The following is a 22,865-nucleotide window of genomic DNA, read 5'->3' on the forward strand; positions in this document are numbered from 1 at the left end:
CAAGCTTTACAAAGTATAAAGCTTTAAAAATACAAACTAAAGAAAGAAAAAGATAGTGAAGAGGAGATGAAGACATATGAAGAAAGACATTCTTTGAAAAGGTTTCATGTTTTTGTGTAAGAAAAAAATCCTGAAAGAGTAAGGTTACTAAAAAAATTAAGACAAACCTCAGAAACTTCAAGTAGATAATAGAAGGTAGGAGAGTATGTTTTCAAATATACGTAAATAGATAGAATTTCCAATAAAATAACGTGATTAGATTGGCTGCAATTTAAATGATTGTTACAGATTTTTCTTAGGTCATGTTTATTATAATGAAGCAAAACTAGCCAGAAGTTCTTAAGTATATTCCAAAAGTGTCTTAGAAAATATTACTTATCAAAGGAATTTCTTGTGTACTATTGACTGATATCAATCTTTTGACTACTTGAAAAACTGTGTGCTAAGTCAAAATTCAATCAAGTGACGTCTATCTTATAATCTTTTACTGATCACCATACAACTAAGTATGTAAAAACTATGATGTTAATTGTTGCCGTTTTGATATTTTAGTTCCTCTAGAATGAACCCATTGTAGGATACCAAGCTGATAGAATACCAAGCAGGTACCCTCTAAATTAATTATACCACACCAATCATGCTTTTGTCCATGTGATTTTGTTCAGTGCTGTGATAAGATATCTCAGTTCATGTAATATTCCACATTTGAGTCAGGATGCTAACAGGTCAGGTAGAGGAAGTCTGTCAATAAAACTGGCCAAATTGCAGCAACAGTAAGATAGAAACAACTCCCAAGTAGGGATCACCTTGAACCCATTAAGTTTGAAAAGCTATCATTGTTGTGTCTATGCTGGGGCTTGAACTTAGGGCCTCCTGAACTCACTTTGCTTTTTCTCTCCAGGCTGGGGTTCTACCAATTGAGCCACAGCTCCACCACTTGAGCCATAGCTCCACTTCCAGCATTTTGCTAGTTAATTGAAAATACAAATCTCATGGACTTTTCTGCCTGGGCGGGCTTCAAATCTCAGTTTCCTGAGTATCTAAGATTCCACCAATATGCAGCAACAACATCTTTCTTTATGTTTTTCTTTTGTGATGCCAATTCAGGGCCTGAGGACTGTTCCTGGAGCTTTTTTGTCAAATGCTAGCACTCTACCACTTGGAACACAACTCCACTTTTTTATTTCTTGCTAGTTAATTGGAGATTAGAGTCTCATGGACTTTCCTGTTCAGGCTGGCTTTAAGCAACAAACCTCTAATTGCAACATCCTGAGTACTTAAAACTGCAGGCTTGAGCCACTGGCATCCAGTTAACCACTATTCTTTATATTGTTATCTGGTAACCTACAGATAACTTCAAAGTATAACTTCGCTCCTTGTACTTTAGTTCTGTGTATCAACGAACACAAAGCATGTTGATTGCTGTTAGCCTTAAATGGAAGAAAATATAGAACCCAGCCCCAACAAGAGAAATAATAAATCATCCATGCCTGCCATGGATGAAGACCTTTCTTAGCATGTGCCCTTCCTGCCCTTTGCATCCAAAATGCCCCAAGATTGAGGCTCCAAGATGACAGCCTCTCTATCTTCTCCAGGTACCAGCCCTTGAAGACACTGGATTCTTTCTGGCCAGCATTTGAAGACTGATTGGCTCAGACCTGTGTCTGGGAAAAGTATGGCATTCTCAAAGTCAATTCTTTCTTCCGTCCTTCCTTTCTTCCTCTCTTCCTCCCTCCCTCCTTCCCTCCCTCCCTCCCTCCCTCCCTCCCTCTCTTCCTTATGCTCTTCCTCCCTCCTTCCCTTGCTCCCTTGCTCCCTTGCTCCCTTCCTTCCTTCCTTCCTTCCTTCCTTCCTTCCTTCCTTCCTTCCTTCCTTCCTTCCCTCCTTCCTTCCTTCTTTCCTTCCTTCCTTCTTTCCTTCCTTCCTTTTTTGTCAATTGAGAGGCTTGAACTCGGGGCCTGGGCACTGTCCCTCAGCTCTTCAGCTCAAGGCTAGCACTATACCACTTGAGGCATAGCACCACTTCCAGTTTTCTGGTGGTTTATTGGAGATGAGTCTCATGGGCTTTCCTGTCCAGACTGGCTTTGAACCTCAATCCTAATATCTCAGCCTCCTGAGTAGCTAGGATTACAGGCATGAGCCATTGGTGCCCAGCTGAAAGTCAATCCTTTACAGACTTTAAAAAAGCACCTGATTTCTACATAGCCCACCAAATAATAAATCTGTACTTCCAAATATTTGCAAGTAACTTTTACTGCTTCAAGTTTTAGTCATACTAAGGATCACAGAATATAATTTTTGTGATTTGTTTGCAAATGTAACTCAGGTTTTTTTTTTATTTTATTTTTTACCAGAAGTGGCACTGTGGCTCAAGTGGTAGAGCACTGGCCTTGAGCTGAAGAGCTGAAGGACAGTGCTCAGGCCCAGAATTCAAGCCCCAGGACCAACAGAAAACTCCCAAACTTGCTTAGGCTTTAATTAGTAACTCAGGTTTTTAAATGATTCACTGTCTTTCCAAAAGAGGTTAAATCAGAAAAATTTATTAAAAGCTCCATCAGAAGTACTACACACACACACACACACACACACACACACACACACACACACACACACACACACACACACACACACACACACACACACACACACACACACACACACACACACATATTAAAATAACACCTTGCCAGTTGTGGATGGTTTGTACCCACAATCCTAACTGCTCAGGAAGGTGAGATCCAAGGCTCACGGTTTGAAGCCAGCCACAACAGAGGGGTCCATTAAATTCTTACATCCAATCTAACACCAAAACCCTGGAAGTAGAGCTGTGGCTCAAGAGATACAACACTAGTCTTGAGCACAAAAGCTGAGGGATATCGCATAGGCCCTGAATTCAAGGCTCAGGACCAACATGAAAAACAACAAGCAAAACCCCCAACTAACAAAACCTTTTGGGCTATGGCTGTAGCTTAGTGGTACAATGTTTGCTTAGCACACACAACGCCCTGGAGTCCTATCTTCAGCAAAAAAACAAAAACAAAGCCACCACCACAGTAACGACAAAAACACCTCTAGTAATGGTCACAGGACAAATATGTCAAAGGTACATTTATGCTTTTCGAATCAGCTAACAAGACACAGATCCATTTATAGTTCCTGTCTTATAAGTAAACAAAAGTAAGGATAAAAATATTCCCAAGCATTTTCCAGCAGATGAGATAGCTATGACACAGAAGTGTGTATCTCTGCCAAAAATGCAGGAAATAAGTAATCTGTTACTTTAAAAAATTTGGTTTAAGTACATTTCTTCAGGAAAATAACTTCAAGTTCATTTTTTGGGCAGTAGCACCTAGCAATTATTTACTGATAAAAATGTATGCTTTCAAAATTTGGGGTCTATATACTTGGAACTCAAAAAATTAAATCCCCCAACAACAAATCCTCAAAGAAACAACTGCCCAATAAATAAGTGGGCTAAAGACTTAAAGGGAAACTTCTCTGAAGAGGAAAGAAGGATGGCCAATAGACACATGAAGAAATGCTCAAACTCCCTAGTCATAAAAGAAATGCAAATCAAAACAACATTAAGTTACCACCTCACCCCAGTTAGAATGGCAAAAAACAAGAACTCTAATAACAACAGATGCTGGAGGGGATGTGGACAGAAGGGAACCCTACTGCATTGTCGGTGGGAGTGTAAACATGTTCAACCACTTTGGAAAGTAGTACGGAGGTTCCTCAAAAGACTCCACATAGAGCTCCCCTATGACCCAGCAATCCCACTTTTGGGCATTTACCCAAATGGTTACAAACAAGACCACACTAAAGCTACCAGCACAACTATGTTTACTGCAGCATTATTTACCATAGCTAAGATCTGGAACCAACCCAGATGCCCCTCAGTAGATGAATGGATCAAGAAAATGTGGTATATATACACAATGGAATTCTATGCCTCCATCAGAAAGAATGACATTGCCCCATTTGTTAGGAAATGGAAAGGCTTGGAAAAAATTATATTAAGTGAAGTAAGCCAAGCCCAGAGAAACATAGGTCCCACGGTTTCCCTTATTTGCAATCTCTAGTATATGTCTGAGTCAAGCAGAAAAGGTCAGATAAGGTGATGTTAGGGAAATGAACCCTAAGATATGTATTCAAATGTTTTTTTTTCTTTCATGCGATTGTTTCTAACATATTTATAAGATTATTTCTTTGTTGCTTTGTATGTCCCTCCCCCACAGTATAACCCCTGCTTTCACTGTATTTGATGTCGGTATAATTTGTGGAGGAGATGGGGAAAAACAAGTCATTTAAGGATACAGGTGGACCCATTGCAACTATGAGAAGTACAAGTTGTCATGTCAAAAACGAACTTTACAACTTTGATGGGGGGGAGGGGAGTGGGTGGGGGGGAAGGGGGAGGCTGGGAAGGGATGGGAAGGGTAAACAAAGGAGGAGGCTGCAATGCTTGATAAGAAATGTACTCATTATCTTGCCCATGTAATTGTAACCCCTGTGTACAGTATGTTCACAAAAAATAAAAATAAAAATTAAAAAAAAATTGGTTTAAGTACATTTCTTCAGGAAAATAACTTCAAGTTCATTTTTTGGGCAGTAGCACCTAGCTATTATTTACTGATAAAAATGCATGCTTTAAAAATTTGGGGTCTAGGTCCTATGGTTTCCCTTATTTGCAATAACTACTATATGTCTGGGACAATCCAAAAAGCTCAGATAAGATGATGTTAAGCAAAATGAACCCCAAGATAGGAACACAGTTTATTTATTCTTCCTTGCTATTGTTTCTAACATATCTATAAGGTACCATGTGATATTTTTGTTGCTTTGTATGTCCCTCCCCCAAGGTATAACCCCTGTTTACACTGTATTTGATGTTCGTATAATTTGGGGAGGGGAAAGGAAAGAACAAATTTTTGAAATAGGGATACAGGTGGACCCATTGTAACAATGAGATGTACAAGTCGGTATGTTGAAAAATGAACTATACACATTAGGCAGGGTGAGGGTGGGGGAGGGGGAGGGGATGTAGTTGAGTAGGTGGGAGGGATGGGATGGTAGGGGAAAAACAAAGGAGGAGGCAACAGTGCCAGATAAGAAATGTACTCATTACCTTGTTCATGTAACTGCAACCCCTCTGTACAATAAAACACTTATTTAAAAAAAAAATTGGGGCCCCTTTCTTCAGCTGCTGCCAAGGTGCTCGGTTCTTCCAAGGAGGCTAAGGCCACGTTGGGGTAAGGCCCTCACTTTTTTCAGCAACTAGGACCATGCCTGGCAGTCCCTGCCATGGCTTCCCTACCAACTTAACAGGCCCACATCAAGCATTGAAATAGAAACAGCAATAAGAGACCTCCCAGCTAAGAAAAGCCCAGGACCGGATGGATTTACAGTGCAATTCTACAAGGCCTTCAAAGCAGAGCTCACACCAATATTCCTCCAACTCTACAAGGAAATTGAAAGAGAAAGTTTACTGCTGAACTCTTTCTATGTAGCCATCATAACCCTCATCCCAAAACCAGGCAGGGACTCATCAAAGAAAGAGAACTATAGACCCATTTATTTGATGAACATTGATGCAAAACTTCTCAACAAAATTCTGGCCAATCAACTTCAACAATTCATCCAAAAAAAATCATACACCACGATCAAACAGGATTCATCTCAGGGATGCAAAGCTGGTTCAATATACGCAAATCAATTAATATAATTCATCACATCAACAGGAGCAAGGATAAGAACCACATGGTTATCTCAATAGATGCAGAAAAAGCATTTGACAAGATCCAACACCCCTTTATGATGAAGGCTCTGGAAAAACTAGGAATCCATGGAACATTCCTCAAGACAATAAAGACTGTATATGACAAACCTACAGCCAGCATTATACTCAATGGTGAAAAACTAAAGCCATTTCCTCTTAACTCAGGAACAAGACAAGGATGCCCACTCTCTCCACTTCTCTTCAATTTACTATTAGAATGGCTAGCTACAGCAATAAGACAAGATGCAAACATAAAAGGGATCCAAACAGGGAAAGATGAAGTAAAACTCTCCCTCTTTGCAGATGACATGATCTTGTATTTAAAGAATCCCACGGACTCCACTTCCAAATTACTCTAGCTGATTCAAAACTCTGGCAAAGTAGCAGGGTATCAAATTAACCCTCAATGGCTTTTCTGTATGCCAACAATGAGAAAATCGTGGCTGAAATCAGGAAAGCAACTCCATTTGTAATAGTCCCACAAAAAATAAAATACTTAGGAATTAACTTAACCAAAGAAGTGAAGGACTTCTATGATGAAAACTTTAAAAACCTGAAAAAGGGAAATCAAAACAGAACTTAGAAAGTGGAAAAACATCCTATGATCCTGGATTGGAAGTATCAACATCGTGAAAATGTCAATACTTCCCAAGGCTATCTACAAATTCAACATGATACCTATCAATATTCCAACCTCATTCTTCAAGGAAATAGAGAGGGCAATCCAAAAATTTATATGGAACAATAAAAGACCCGAATAGTAAAAACAATCCTTAACAGAAAGAACAGGGCTGGAGGAATATCAATACCAAATTTCAAACTCTACTACAAAGCCATAGTAATTAAAACAGCCTGGTACTGGACACAAGAACAGACCTCAGGACCAATGGAATAGAATTGAAAACCCAGAAATGAACCCACAGACCTATAGCCATCTAATCTTCAATAAGGGAGCTAAAAAAAATAGAATGGAAGAAAGACAGCCTCTTCAGTAAATGGTGCTGGCAAAATTGGTTAATCACTTGTAGAAAACTAAAGCTAGATCCTTATATATCACCCTGTACCAGAATCAACTCCAAATTGATCAAAGACCTTGGAGTCAAAGCAGACACCCTGAAAACCTTACAGGATAGAATCGGAGAAACCCTAGGTCTCCTTGGGACAGGCTTAAATTTTCTTAAAAGAGACCCGGAAACACAACAATCAAAGAAAGGTGGGACAAATGGGATTGCATGAAATTGCAGAGCTTCTGCATGGTAAAGGACATAGTTAGTAAGATCAATAGAAAGCCCACAGATTGGGAGATCTTCACTAGCCATACAATGGACAAGGGTCTCATATCTAAAATATACCTGGAACTCAAAAAATTAAGTCCCCCAACAACAAATCCTCAAAGAAATAACTGCCCAATAAATAAGTGGGCTGAAGAACTACAGAGAAACTTCTCTGAAGAGTAAAGAAGGATGGCCAATAGACACATGAAGAAATGCTCAACCTCCCTAGACATAAAAGAAATACAAATCAAAACAACACTGAGATTCTACCTCACCCCAGTTAGAATAGCTATAATCAAGAACTCTAACAACAACAGATGCTGGAGGGGATGTGGACAGAAGGGAACCCTACTGCATTGTTGGTGGGAGTGTAAACTTGTTCAACCACTTTGGAAAGCAGTATGGAGGTTCCTCAAAAGGCTCCACATAGAGCTACCCTATGATCCAGCAATCCCACTTTTGGGCATTTAACCAAATGCTTACAAAGAAGACCACACTAAAGCTACCAGCACGACTATGTTTATTGCAGCATTATTTATCATAGCTAAGATATGGAACCAACCCAGATGCCCCTCAGTAGATGAACGGATCAAGAAAATGTGGTGTATATACACAATGGAATTCTATGCCTCCATCAGAAAGAATGACATTGCCCCATTTGTTAGGAAATGGAAAGACTTGGAAACAATTAAATTAAGTGAAGTAAGCCAGGCACAAAGAAACTTAGGTCCCATCGTTTCCCTTATTTGCAATAACTAGTATATGTCTGAGACAAATAGAAATGTTCAGATAAGTTGATATTAGGTGAAATGAATCTTCAGACAAGGACTCAACTGGTTTTTCTTTCTTGCTATTGTTTCTAACATATTTATAAGATTATTTTTTTGTTACTTTGTATGTCCCTCCCCCACAGTATACCCCTGTTTTCACTGTATTTGATGTTGGTATAATTTGTGGAGGGGAAGGGAAAAAACATTGTTTAAATAGGAGGAGGCAACAATGCTTGATAAGAAATGTACTCATTACTTTGCTCATGTAATTGTAACCCCTCTGTATGGTATTTCCACAATAAAAAATTATTAATTAAAAAAATGAAAAAAAGACGCTATGTCGAAAAACAAACTCTACAATTTAGGTTGGGGGTGGGGGTGGGAGGGGTAGTGGAGGAGATGGGAAGGAAGGAATGGTAGGGGGAAAACAAAAGAAGAGGCAACAATGCCAGATAGGAAATGTACTCGTTACCTTGCTAATGTAACTGTAACCCCTCCTCTGTACAGTATTTTCACAATAAAATCTTATTTTAAAAATGGGGTAAAAGAGAATGTTGGGAGTGTGTCATAGAAACATACAATGTCTCCCTCTAATTAGAAGGCGGCTGTGGTACATGCAAGCTGCTTAGACCTAGTTCTACTTAAAAAAGGAAAAAAAAAAAAAAGCTGTGTGCTGGTGGCTCATACCTGCAATCCTAGCTACTGAGGCCGAGATCTGAAGATCACAGTTCATAGCAGGAAAATACATGAGACTTTTCTGTCCATTAATTAGCAAAGCTGGCAGTGGAGCTGTGGCTTAAGTGGTAGAGCATCATCCTTGAGTGAAAAAGTGACCAGTCCCTGAGTTCAATCTCCAGTACAGGCAAAAAAAGCCAAACAGACAAGCAAACAAAAATGACCATAGTAACAAACTGTAAACTGAGTAAAGATGAAAAAATTAAGTCCAAATTCCCTCATTTTTTTTTGCCTTCTCAGTGAAGGAGTAAAATGAACTTTCACATCATCTTATCCCTTTCTGTTCTCTAGACCCCTCTCCCTGACATGTCCTTGACCTCAGAGCAGCTTCCTTCCCTTGAGCAAAGACCAACACTGCTTTGGGCAATGGAGTTTTGGGAACTTGTCTTGGCTGACTCAAATTGCTACACAGTCCTATGTTGGTGTAAAAGCTGAGTTTGTGCTACACACTGGTGGTTCCGGCCTGTAAACCTAGCTACTCAAGAGGCTGAAACCTAAAGGATCGTGGTTCAAGGTAACCTGGACAGAAAACCCACAAGAATACCTCTCTAAAACAACCAGCAAAATACTGGGCTTGCCTGGCACTGATGGTTCATGCCTGTGATCCTAAAGAGGTTAAGATCTGAGGATCATGGTTTGAAGCCAGCTTGGGCAGGAAAGTCTGTAAGACTCTTACGTCCCATTAATCAGTAAAAACCTGGAAGTGGAGCTGTAGATCATGTAGTAGAGCACTAGCTCTGAGAATAAAATGTTCAGGGGCAGTGTCCAGGCTCTGAGTTCAAGTCCCTGGACCAACATACATGTACACACAAAAAGTGAGTGTAGATTGTTTATGTAATGAGGGCCATGCAATGACTGAAAATAGAGTGTAGTTACTGTGGACCAGAGGATGATTCTGGTGTAACCCAGTCTGAGTCCACATTAAATCTTAAGCAATTACTTAACTCTCCCTGTGCCAACTTTGCCCATCTATAAGTGGGAGATGAGCTAAGGTATTGAAAAAGTAATAAATTGAGCACCATCTCTGGCAGACACTAAGTACTCTATAGGCATTAGCTATTCATAACACAAATAGAAGAAAACACAGAAACATGAGTCAATGGGAGAAAGGACACTATGTTAAGGAAAAGGCATTATACTAAGTTATTGATTGATTGCCCATCTCAGACGCTGTCCTTTAGCCTTTTTGCTTAAGGCTGGCACTCTACCACTGGAGCCATGCCTCCATTTCCAGCTTTTTTTTCTGGTTATTTGTAGATAAGCTCTGGGATTTGTCTGTGACAGCTGGCTTTGAACTGTGGTCCTCAGACCTCATTCTCCTGAGTACCTAGGATTACAGGTCTGAGTCACCAACACCTGGTTTAAATGTAAGTGACTTAAACTATAAAAACAAGAAATATTTTTTTCTGTAATTATAGAAAGTTAGCTATTGAATAGAATGTTATAAGCAGAATATATAAAGATAGCCTTCACTGATTGAATAATAAAAATACAAAGTTTATAGCTTTCAGATACGCATTACCAAACTCTGGAATTAGAATTCTCAAATTTAAAATAGTAATTTTTATAAAGGTCATTTTGAGCAGATGATGTGTCTGTTGATACACATTTTCAGAGATCTGTTTGGTGGGTTCAATGACATTGTCTGTAGGTGTTTGAAGCTATAGTTCTCAAAGCAGATTCTGGGTGATCTCCTTACTACTCCAGTCTCTTCACAGGAGGTAGAAAGCCACATACCTAGTAATAGCTACTTCTCTCTGAATTCCTTTTCTTTTCTTGCATTGTATGTAGCCCCCATCAAGGTCAAACACAAGCCATCGGGTTCTACCCATTGTACTTTCTTCCTTCCTCACTGTCCTTAGGACTCAGTGCTCCCAGAGCCCTGGTAAAGCCATTACCATAAGGATCATGACGCCTGATGTCTAGCAGAAGCATCTGCAAAGGAAGACAGTGAAGTCCAAGGGCACCCTCCATGTAAGAAGAGATAGAAATGTCTGGGAGCCAAGTATTTACTTCTGATTTGTAAAGGCTGAAGTGGGGTTTCTGAATGCCTCACATAAACATTTCCTGTACCACATGTTCTCACTGTAAAATTGTGATGGCCACTTGAAAAACACTGCTTTAAAAATCAGATAAAAGACTTGCTTAAAGCATATACAGGCCTGGTTCATGCCTGCAATCTTAGTTACTTAAGAATCTAAGATTTGAAGATCACAGTTCAAAGCTAGTCAGGGTAGACAAATCCACAAGACTCTCTTCTCCAAGCAACCAGTAAAAAGCTGTAAGTGAAGTTGTGGCTCAAGTGGTAGAATGTTGGCCTGAGACCCTGAGTTCAAGCTCTAGCACTTCACAAAAACAAAATAAAAAACAAAAACCTATATACATAGCAAAGACTCTAAATACAGTTTTCCATTATTTAATGGTAATTCTGGTTAAATTGTTTTATTAGTCCTTAATGCAGAGTTTAACCATGTTATTAAATTGTTATTGCTAAAGATTTGTTTTATTAAAGTTCCTAACATTCAACTTTTTCCCTTTAAATTAGGAAACTTCCATATAATCTTTAATAAAATCACCTATGCTATTAAGAAAAAAAATCTTTGCAAATTAGGGGAATAGTAACCCATCCTTTGCATGAGGGCCGATTCCAGAACATTTTTTTTTTGTACATCAATTCTGCAGATGGATAAGTTCCTTACAACACAATATTTTCCTGTTTCCTGTGCACATACTCTTGTACATGAAATTACTTCTAGATAATTCATAATGTAAATGCTATGTAAACAATATAAATGCTATGTAAACAATGTTAAAATGTATTTTTTTTCTTTCTTTGTTTTTGTGCTGGTCCTGGGGCTTGAATTCAGGGCCTGCGTACTGTCTATGAGCCTTTTCAGTTGAGTCTAGCACTCTACAACTTGAGCCATAGCTCTACTTCTTGTTTTTTGATGATTAATTGGAGATAAGAGTCTTAAGGCCTTTACTGCCTGGGCTGGCTTTGAAACTCAGTCTCTTGAGTAGCTAGAATTACAGGTGTAATTCTACAGGAGCTGACTTTTTTTCTTGCCAATACTGGGGCTTGAACTCATGATCTGGGCATTGCCTTTTTGCTTTTTGGTTTGGGGGTGGCACCCTACTCCTTGAGCCATACCACCTGTTTTGGCTCTCTGTTGGTTAACTAGAGCTAAAAGTCTCATGGACTTTCCTGCCTGTGCTACCTTTGAATTGTGATCCTCAAATCTCAGCCTCCTAAATAGCTAAGATTACTGGCATCCCTCTGCTATAAAATACTGTTTGAGATATAATGACACAAAAATGTACATTTTTTGCACAAATGCAATTCTCCTTTTTTGTTTTTTTGCAAATGTTATCAATCCAAGGTTGGTTCAATCCCTACCAGGAGAGCCCACAGATAAGGAGACTGACTGCAGTGTAGAGATGAACTTAAGCAGATGTCATGACCCATACTCACCAATGGTTCAGCCATAATGATGCGGATCTTGCGTTCAGCCTGAGTGGTGAAGTTGACAAATAAACTCTTGAGGACATACTCTCCTGGTTTGCTGTCTGGGTCCACATTGATAGGTAACATGGTTGGTGGCCCCTTCTCCCTGTGTGTGCCGGAAGCAGGGGGAACTGGAGGCTTGATATAACCGTTGCCGACTGGAGATGCTGCAAAACAATGAAAATTTCTTACTGGCTGAGGATAAACATCATAAATATTCAGACAAATTATGTGAAACTTTAAGAAATCGTGTTTGAGGGCTGGAGCTGTGACTCAGTGGTAAGCATACATACTTAGAAATCACAATGCTTTGAGTTCAAATCCCAAAATGACAAAAAAGAAAAAAGAAAAGAAATCATGTTGGAATGTTATTATTTTCTTTATGTTGTGTTTGCATTACATCACATTTGATAATGTCAAAATTTTTCTATCACATTGATATAGCTGATAAACCCTATAAATATTAAGATATTTGGGCTTCTATTTCATGTTCCAGGCAAATAGATTAAGAGAATATTTGAAAAAAGAGACATCTTGTCTAGATTTTCCTGACAATAAGAACTCTCTGTCTTCTGTGCTTCAATGAAACAATGAAAAAGATCGTGGGGTCAAGATTCTGGGGTCATCTCTTCAACAAGTCTCTAAGAGCCAATTTTTCAAATATTATCTGGAAAGAAAAAGTCTGAGGATGTCCCCTGTTTGTGCTGTCTAAAGTATGGTTTTAGTTTTTCACTTTTACCACTTTTAGGTCAAGTTACAATGCCAGTTTTTTAGTTGTAGCTCATATAAATCTTTAAAAATTATCATTATTATAAAGTCCCACTTGGATTAGATCTTTAACAGAGGCAGCTACCAGGACTCCAGGGAGTGGCCTCCATTCAGAATACAACTGTTTCAATTTCTTTGGACCATAAGCATAAATTTTACATTTCTCTACAGTTAATGTTACTTTGTTTAACATGCTAGCAGATAGCTGGGTATGGTGGTGTATTGACCCATCTACTTAGGATGCTGAGTCAGGACAGTCACTTGAGCTCAGGAGTTCAAAGTCAGCCTAGGTACCATAGTGAGACCCCGTGTCTTAAAAAAAATGATCAATTTCTAGTACATACCAACAAAAATCTGGAATTGTGGCTCAAGTGGTAGGGCACCAGCCTTGAGAAAAAAACTAAGCAAGAGCACAGGCCCTGAGTTCAAGCCCTAGGCCAGTCAGAAACACCCCCAAAGGAGTTGTCACTTACGCAGCTTTCTCAAAGAGATTATTCATTCTAATAGGGCAAGCTCAAGGTCAAGGAACTACAATGAAACACCTCCTGCCTCAACCTTACCTCCTTTTCATCTCTCCAACGAAAACACCTTGTTGGAGCAGGTTATCTACCATTGCAACTCACAAAAGACTATGTATCTCCACAAGCTATCTTCTTATCAAGGGCATCATGCCTTTGGAATAGAAACCTAAAACCTCTTAGGCCATACTTTTTCTGACCTATGGTTTTCCATCAGGTTGAATCCATTTCTGGATGGCAAGTATATTGAGTTGATATAAAGTACAATCTCAAGGCCATATCCATAATCACAAGACTCTAGGGGTTACAATTAAATACTCCAGTGAGAGATGTCCAGGAAAGTGATCCTTATCGGCCTCCCTGCAAAGCTGCACTTGAACCAGAGCTGTCAGACACATCTACCATTTACACCGTCAAAGTACAAATTCACTGTTATCTGAAGATCAATGCTCAAAGCCAGCCCAGGCAGAAAAGTCTGTGAGATTCATCTCTAATTAACCATCAAAAAGCTGGAAGTGGAGTTGTGGCTCAAGTGGTGGATCCAGAAAAAGCCAGTCAAAGGAGCAAGACCTAAAATTCAAACTAGCGCATGCGTGCATGCATGCATGTGTGTGCGCGCACACACAATGCACTTGTACTGCAAAGCCTTTGTGACATGAAGATTTTGTATCACAGTCTGTGTGAACAGCAGGAGTGAGCTGGAACTTTAGAGCAGGGAGGAATTAGAGGGCAACACCCATCACCCTAAGTGTCACTCGCATCAGCCTGGGAGGATGGAGACAGACACAGTAAGTGTTAAGAGGATGAATGTTCTGGAATTGGTTTCACTCCTGAGTTTCAGTAACTTCTTTTTATCATACCATAATAATTTACTAACAAGCCTTTTGTTAGTATGATTTTCCAAAGTGAACATTATGATATAGTACCCCCTCTTTTTCTGTGCCTCTCCTGGGTCTTGAAGTTGGGTTCTTGGTGCTATCCCTGAGCTTCTTTGCTCAAGGCTAGCATTTTACCACATGACCCATAGCTCCACTTCTGGCTTTTGGGTAGTTAATCAAAGATAAGACTCCGGGACTTTCTGGCCCAAGCTGGTTTCAAACCTTGATCCTCAGATCTCAGCCTCCTAAGATTAGAAGCATGAGCCACCAGCACCCAGGTGACATAGCCCCTTTTAGTTCATCAATTGTTTGGGGACTATATATTTGGAAGCCAAGGAATTCATGTTTCTTAACCACAAAACTGAGCCACAAAGTCCACCCTGGCCCAAGCATTACCATTAGAATAGATAGCTCAGCCCTATAATCCTAACCACTCAGGAGGAGAGACATGGAGGATGTGATTTGAAGCCAGTTGAGCAGAATTGATGGTGAGCATCCATCTATAATCAACAGCAAAAATCTATCCTGGAGGCGTGGCTCAAGCAGAAGAGGAAACAAACTTGAGCAAGAGCTGAAGGCGCTAAATTCAGGGGCTTCTAAACACTTTACTTAGTATCAGTTGGTACTTACTCAGTACCATCACAGGTGGGCACAAACACATACAAAAGAAAATGGCAGAAGGGCTGGGAGTTAGCTCAATGACAATGCACTTGCCTAACAAGTGCAACACCCTGGGTTTGATCCCCATTTCCCAAAAGGACAAGACCCCAAAAAAAAGTAAGAAAAAGAAAGAAAAGAGAAAGGAAGAAAATCATTAGACACTTCCTTAATTTGACAAAACTAAGCCAATTTGTCTAGCTTTTTAAGTCCATGATAGTTTGGAAACAGAAAATTATGAGGGAGTAAGATAAATTCCATGAGTAGAAACATGCAACCAATCAGGACAAGGATGCAAAAGAAAACAAGCGGAACCCAGGAAGCCACCAGAACTTAGAAATGCAGCTGGCCTGACAGTGGGACAGACCAAAATGCTGGGACAAACTCTCACTCTATCCTGCCTGATATAATTAATGTTCACAATGGGTGACAATGTCCAGTTCCTGTACCGAAAAGTAGAGAAAACAAAAAAAAAAAACCCTAAAAATACTTAGAGTCAGTTATCATGCCACAGAATCTAGTTCTCAACCATCAGTCTATTTCTTCTTAGGCCTGAGTTTTTTGACTGAAACTTATTTGTGATTAAAAAATAAAGCCAAAAGGTGCCTGGCTGTTCTAAATTTTGTATCTACTGTGCCCAGAGTCCTAAGCCAGAGGCCTGCCTCAGGGGCTCCAAATACATTTGCTCCAAATACACAAATTACAGACACAAGAAGTGGTGAAAGGCCAGAGAACGGAGATTTATTAACATATCTTGCAATCCAGAAAGAGAAAGAGCAAGCTCTTCAGCCCTCCTTCCTTAGTACTCACTAGAGCTTTAGATTTGAATAGAGAAGTACTGAGGCAGGCGGGTGAAGGTCTGCACAATAAGGTAGTTGCAGTCAAAGCTGTGTTCTAAGGTGTCATCATGTTATCCATTATCAGATGAGTGCTTGTTATAATAAGACAGTGGTTGGTTCCTCCGGGCCAGAGAGGATTCTTGTCACAAGATGTTTTATCCCTCAGTCCTGTAGTACCTGGAACCCAGTGACTTCAGGAAAGCCTGGCATAGAGCAAGTAGGCTGATGGGAAATGGAGGCCAACAGGCCTAGTATTTAAGCTCCTTGAAGTTATGCTTAGGACATTTGCAGGTCCAAGTCAAGCCAGTACTTTTATCAACAGCAGTTTCAAAGTGCCTGCTGCCTTACTGGCTTGTTTCAGAAGATGGTTTTCCATCTTTTATCAAACTGGATCTATTCCTTAATTTGTAAAATATTTATTTCAATTATCTTTATAATGACAAATTTTAAAAATATTTCTTAAAAGTCTGTTTTAGGCTTTGGGACTCACTTTCTCTTTATTAGATCTACCTATTTGTAATCACAACTGATGATCATGACTTTGAAACATTATCTAATCTCTCCCCACTCCCCCAATTTCATTGACTCAATGGCTTAACTTGCAGGCTGCTATTCTTAGCTGGCTTGGGTTTTCAGTAAAATGTCTCTAAGTTACCAACATTTCTAGGAATGTCTAACCGCCTACCTGCAGAGACAAATAAACATTCTTGCACAATCAGTTGTTTTGCTACATTTTATTGTGCCACTGCAAAGAAAGGAAATGCCAGATTGCATGTCCCTCCTATGAGACCCCAGACACCAGCTCGCAGACACCAGTGGCAGGCTATGTGACAGGAAAGCAGCTGGTTTTCTCCAACAGATTTTCAGAGAAGTAATTCTATATCTCATTAGCTATCACCTATCCCTCCCTCCATCATTCATTCAGTATTTATTGAATGAGGGCCAAGATTCCAGGCCATGTTCTTCTAGGCACTAGGAAGATGGTGAAGAGGAATAAAGATTCTTCCTTGATACTGAGCCTGGGTTAAGGTGACCAGAAGTTTCACATGCATGCATGCATACACAGTACGTCCCATGACCGTTGTAAAAGAGAAAGGGAAATTAAGCAGAGGGACTGATTCTTACTTAGAAGAGTAGGAAACCTGCTCTTGTAATACTTGCCCAAAGGCATTGGGAGTGTGGATTTCCACAGAGAGAGAAAGAGAGAGAGAGAGAAAGAGAGAGAGAGAGAGACACACACACACAGAGAGAGAGAGAGAGAGAGAGAGAGAGAGAGAGAGAGAGAGAGAGAGAGAGAGAGAGAGAGAGAGAGAGAGAGAACAGAGACAGAGACACAGAGAGAGACAGAGACAGAGAGACAGAGACAGAAATGGAATCTGGAAGCATTCTTGGCCTTATTACCTAAGGGTAATGCAAATAGGCTTGGTGGAGCAGGACTAGCTCTTCTTATCTGTCCTTTTGACAACACATCTGTGTGCCATTTTGCGTGGAAACATGATGGGCAAGAGCTTCCTTCACAAAGCACTTTCCCCCAGCTCCCTCACACAACAGGGTTGTTTCTAATCTGCTTCTCCCCAGTCTATAGACAGAGGAACACAAGAGTAGATTTTCAAAACACTCAATACTATTTTTTCCTGATTCTCCTATTCCTAGAATCTGACTCCAAGCATTTGAAATAAAAACTAGTTTCTGGGTTGGGAAGATGGCTCAGTGGTAGAGCGCTTGCCTTGCATGCATGAGGCCCTTGGTTCCATTCCTCAGCACCACATAAGCAGAAAAAGCTGGAAGTGGTGCTGTGGCTCTAGTGGTAGAGTGCTAGCCTTGAGCTGAAGAGCTGAGGGACAGCGCCCAGGCCCAGAGTTCAAGCCCCATGACCAACCAAAAAAACAACAACCTAAAAACTAGTGTTTTTTTTTGTTTTTTTGTTTTTGTTTTTTGCTGAAAAGCCAGGCCCTGGTGGCTCATGACTATAAATCCTAGATATTCAGAAGACTGAGATTTGAGGATTGAGTTTCAAAGCCAGCCCAAGCAGGAAAGTCAGAAGACTCTTATTTTCAATTAAAGCAGCAAAAAGCCAGAAGTGAAGGTGTGGCTCAAGTGGTAGAGCACCAGCTTTGAGTGGAAAAAGATAAAGGAGAGGGCCTTGACGCTGAGTTTAAGCCCCAGAGCAGACACAAAAGATAAAATAAATTAAAATGCATTCTGGATATAATGTGCAGTATCAATCATGTAAAGTGGGGTCTGATTAAACAAGTTTAGTTTCTAGAGATGAGTGTAACCTTATCTTTCACCTGGCGGGGGGATTGATAAGATGCCATTGGTCACAGTTGAGTAAAAACGATTTTCAGCATCTTGTTGGTTTGATAGTTGCTGAGAGTCAACTTGTGAGTTACCGAGAACTTGTTCTTTCTTTAGAAACATGCTACCCTGCACCCTCATCCCCCTCTACTCCCATAAGGCTGTCTTTGTTTACTTCCATGACAGGAGTGTTTCATAAATCATCACCAAGGATGACGCAGCTACCGTGAGAACATGTCATACTGTGTACAGAGTACTAATAAATTGTCTACTAATGTATTTATGAGGGTGCTTAGAAATACCATGCTAAAACATACTGTAAATTCTCAAAATTACAGAGACTGGAAGTTAGGTAAAGTAAGTTGGGGAAAGGAAAACATAAAACACTCCACACATAAAATGAAGAATTATTTTCCTCTAAAGAGTAATATTAAGAAATGGAGATCTGGGCTAGATTTAGTAGAAGCAAGATTTCAAACCTCAGTACCTCAAAAAAAATTAGAAAGAAAGAAAAAGAAATGTGGGGAGAATGATGGAATGGTAGAAGGGGTGACATCGCTCAAGATACATTATTCTTTTTAAAATTTTAAATATATATTTTTTATTGTGAAGATACTGTACAGAGGGGTTATGGTTACATGAGCAAGGTAATGAGTCCATTTCCTATCGAGCATTGTTATAAACTGAAATATTGCATTGAAATTCCTTTGTACAACTTCTTAAAAAATCATTTAAAAAGATATAAAAAAAAAGAGAAAGAAAGAAGAATAAAAGAAAGAGAAGCGAAGAATAGAGGAGAAAGGAGAGAAAAAAATGGGAAAGGTTGAGATAAGAAAATCAGTTTGAAGGGCTGGGAAGGTGGCTCAGTGGTAGAGCGCTTGCCTTGCATTCCTGAGGCCCTGGGTTCGATTCTTCAGCACCACATACGCAAAAAGAAAAAAGCCGGAAGTGGCGCTGTGGCTCAAGTGGTAGAGCACTAGCCTTGAGCTGAAGAGCAGAGGGACAGCACCCAGGCCCAGAGTTCAGGCCCTATGACTGGACCCCCCCCCAAAAAAAGAAAATCAGTTTGAAGATCTTCTCCCAATCTGTGGGCTTTCTATTGATCTTGCTAGCTATGTCCTTTGCCATGCAGAAGGTCTGCATTTTCATGCAATCCCATTTGTCCAACCTTTCTTTGATTTGTTGTGTTTCTGGGTCTCTATTAAGAAAATTTCAGCCTTTGCCAAGGAGACCGAGGATTTCTCCTATTCCTTCCTTTAATGTTTTCAGGTGTCTGCTTTGACTTTGGGATCTTTGATCCATTTGGAGTTAATTCTGGTGCAGGGTGACATATAAGGATCTAGCTTTAGTTTTCTACAAGTGATTAACCAATTTTGCCAGCACCATTTGGACAAGGGTCTCATATCTAGAATATACCTGGAACTCAAAAAATTAAATCCTCCAACAACAAATCCTCAAAGAAACAACTGCCCAATAAATAAGTGGGCTGAAGCCCTACAGAGAAACTTCTCTGAAGAGTAAAGAAAATGCTCAACCTCTCTAGCCATAAAAGAAATGCAAACCAAAACAATACTGAGATTCCACCTCACCCCAGTTAGAATGGCTATCATCAAGAACTCTAACAACAACAGATGCTGGAGGGATGTGGACAGAAGGGAACCCTACTGCATTGTAGGTGGGAGTGTAAACGTGTTCAGCCAATTTGGAAAGCAGTATGGAGGTTCCTCAAAAGACTCCACATAGAGCTCCCCTATGACCCAGTAATCCCACTTTTGGGCATTTACCCAAATGATCACAAACAAGACCATACAAAGCTACCAGCATGACTATGTTTACTGCAGCATTATTTACCATAGCTAAGATATGGAACCAACCCAGATGCCCCTCAGTAGATGAATGGATCAAGAAAATGTGGTATATACACACAATGGAATTCTATGCCTCCATCAGAAAGAATGACATTGCCCCATTTGTTAGGAAATGGAAAGACTTGGAAACAATTAAATTAAGTGAAGTAAGCCAAGCCCAAAGAAACATAGGCTCCATAGTTTCCCTTATTTGCAATAACTAGTATATATCTGAGACAAGTAGAAAAAGTCAGATAAGTTGATGTTAGGTGAAATGAACCCCAAGATAAGGACTCAAACGGGTTTTTTTCTTGCTATTGTTTCTAACATATTTATAAGGTGATTTTTTTGATGCTTTGTATGTGTCTCCTCCATGGTATAACCCCTGTTTTCACTGTATTTGATGTTGGTATAATTTGGGGAGGGGAAAGGAAAAAACAAATTGTTTAAATAGGGATACAGGTGGACCCATTGCAACAATGAGATGTACAAAATGCTGTCGAAAAATGAACTTTACAACTTTGGGAGTGCAGGGGGATGCATGGGGGGAGATGGGAAGGCATGGGAAGGGGAAACAAAGGAGGAGGCAACAATGCTTGATAAGAAATGTACTCATTACCTTGCTCATGTAATTGTAACCCCTCTGTATGGTATTTTCACAATAAAAAAGTATTAATAAAAAAAAAGAAAATCAGTTTGAGTACCAAAAAAACCACCACTGTGTCAACAAGTCAGATGTTTTTAAGTATATTGGATTATTCATAAATAATTTGCATATTCCAAGGTAAGTAAAGATTATTGGGTAAAAACAATACCCAGAAACAAGTTTTGCCTTACATGACAAGTATTTATACTGGCACATTCACTTCTGTTTAGTAATTTCTATGAAATTCTAATGATGTGAAACATTTCTCTCATTTTTGTGGATGAAACACATCCCTCCATTCTCTCAGTTCTCTCATGGTATGCTCCTTTTCAGAGTCCACGAGACAGCTCCAGAATGATTGGTGTATTTAATCCTTAATATAATCCCGAAAGGCCAAAAATCTGCTTTTTATGAATAAGATCATGCAGGGACAGAGGTTCAATGATTTTTCCAGTGTCACAGAGAAGTTAACTCATTCTCTGAGTCTATGTTGGTCTGTCTGTATATCTTATAAACTTCCCCATTTTACTCAGTCTTCTATGTGGCTTCCTTGTAAAAATTCAAGTCTGGCTGTTGAGAATACCATGCCCTTAGCTGTCACCCATCAAGTTGTCACAGATTCCCAAACTCTATGGTGAGAGAGAGAGCTCCCCAGACAATTCAATATGGCCCCAATACCAGGTTGGCACTCTGGGTACTCTTGGGCTCAGTATAATCTCCTTACAATGGTAAGCATACCCATTGGTGCCATGGACAGATCCGAGCATGGTTTAATTAGGGAAGATAAGAAGTAACACCCTGCCCTTTGGAAACTCTTCCCCTTCTCATGAAAAACTCTAGTGATGTCATTCATGCATTCAGCCCCCAGTAAAAAACCTAGTAAGAATCTAGACCACATAACCTGATGCTAAGTGAAATGAACCCCAAGATAGGGCACAAGAGGTTTTATCTTTGTTGCTGGTCTTCTTAATGTACTTATAATGTATTATGTGATTTTTTTTGTTTCTTTTGTATGTTCTTCCCCCATGGCACAAGCCCTGTTGTTACTGTACTTGATTCCGGTGTCCTGCATCTTGTATATACATTTTTCTAATTTGGGGAGGGGAAGGGAAATAACAAAATGCTGAAATAAGGATACAGGATGACCATTGTAACAATGAGATGTACAAGACACTATCTTGAAAAAGAACTTTACAACTTTGCAGGGGTGGGGAGAGGAGAGTTGGGGGAGAGGAAAGGGATGGTAAGGGAAATATAAAGGAGGCGGTAACAATGCTCGCTAGGAAATGGACTCATTACCTTGTTCATGTAACTGTAACCCCTCTGTACAGTATCTTTACAATAAAAAATAAATCTAGACCCTCACCTTCATCGGGAGAAAGTGCAGATAAGAGATCGAGTTGCCTTTCTCCATTCACTGCCCCTAAAGAAATGGTTCTACCTGCTCTCAAGATGAGTGCTTTCCCAATAATACAGAGTAGAAAAAGAATGTTCAACTTCAGGAAGACTATCTGTATGTTATGACGATTAAATGAGGTGGCACGGCTACCCTACTGTTGGAACTTCCGAGGAGGATGAATAAAACATCCATGTTGTGATTTGGGGAATGAGATTTTCCATGGACTTCTATCAGGCCTTAGGGGCCCCTCCTACCAGGTTATCGGATTTCCAACCAAAGGCATTCATTCACTGAGGAACAGCAACGTGTAGTACAAAAAAAAAAAAAAAAAAGGATCAAGCCAGGTTTCCCTGGCTTTGGGCCAGTAATCATAGCTACTCAAAAGGCTGAGATTTGAGGATCTGGGTTCCAGGTTAGTCTGGGCAGGAAAGTCAGAGAGATTCTTATCTCCAATTAACCAGTAAGGGAAATGCCTGACTGGAGGTATGGCTCAAGTGGTAAAGCACTAGCTGTGAGCAAAAATAAGTGAGCCAGAGTACAGGGCCCTGAGTTTAAGCCCTAGTACAGCACAAGGAATGAGTGAGTGAGTGAAACATTGCAGATACAGGAAAATAACTGACATCTGACCAATGATGTACCTCACAACAGTCATTGGTATCTTGCCTAGATACACTGGTGATAAGAGCCTCTCAGTGCCTCTTGTTCAGACTAGGGACACGAGTAGTTAAAAGAACAGGTCTCTGCTTCCTTTCTCCTGTGTCCCTGTTTTAGTCTCCCCAAGAACTGCAGAGTGAAGGAAGCCGTTGAACAAAGGGAAGGTTGGCATCAAGTCACTGTCTTTTTTTTTTCTTCTTCTTCTTCTCTGTCTTCCTGAGCCTTCCAGTATTTTATCTTAGAGAAATGACAGCAACACTTCAGTGACTTCTTTTTATAAATGTCTGTCACCTGC

General features: G+C 39.9%; 1 protein-coding gene across 10 annotated transcripts in view; it reads right to left on the reverse strand.

The window, feature by feature from the left end:
- Nucleotides 1-22,865, reverse strand: part of Fry (FRY microtubule binding protein) — a 493,758-nt gene that overhangs the window by 228,839 nt on the left and 242,054 nt on the right. For all 10 annotated transcript variants that reach the window (XM_070003013.1, XM_070003006.1, XM_070003005.1 and 7 more), the window contains one exon: nt 12,034-12,233. In XM_070003013.1, coding sequence (XP_069859114.1) covers nt 12,034-12,153 — 120 coding nt within the window. In that variant the 5' untranslated portion in view covers nt 12,154-12,233. The remainder of the gene's footprint in view (nt 1-12,033; nt 12,234-22,865) is intronic.

This window comes from Dipodomys merriami, unplaced genomic scaffold, assembly GCF_024711535.1.
Source record: "Dipodomys merriami isolate MVZ:Mamm:240054 unplaced genomic scaffold, mDipMer1.0.p SCAF_6, whole genome shotgun sequence".
Lineage (NCBI taxonomy): Eukaryota > Metazoa > Chordata > Mammalia > Rodentia > Heteromyidae > Dipodomys > Dipodomys merriami.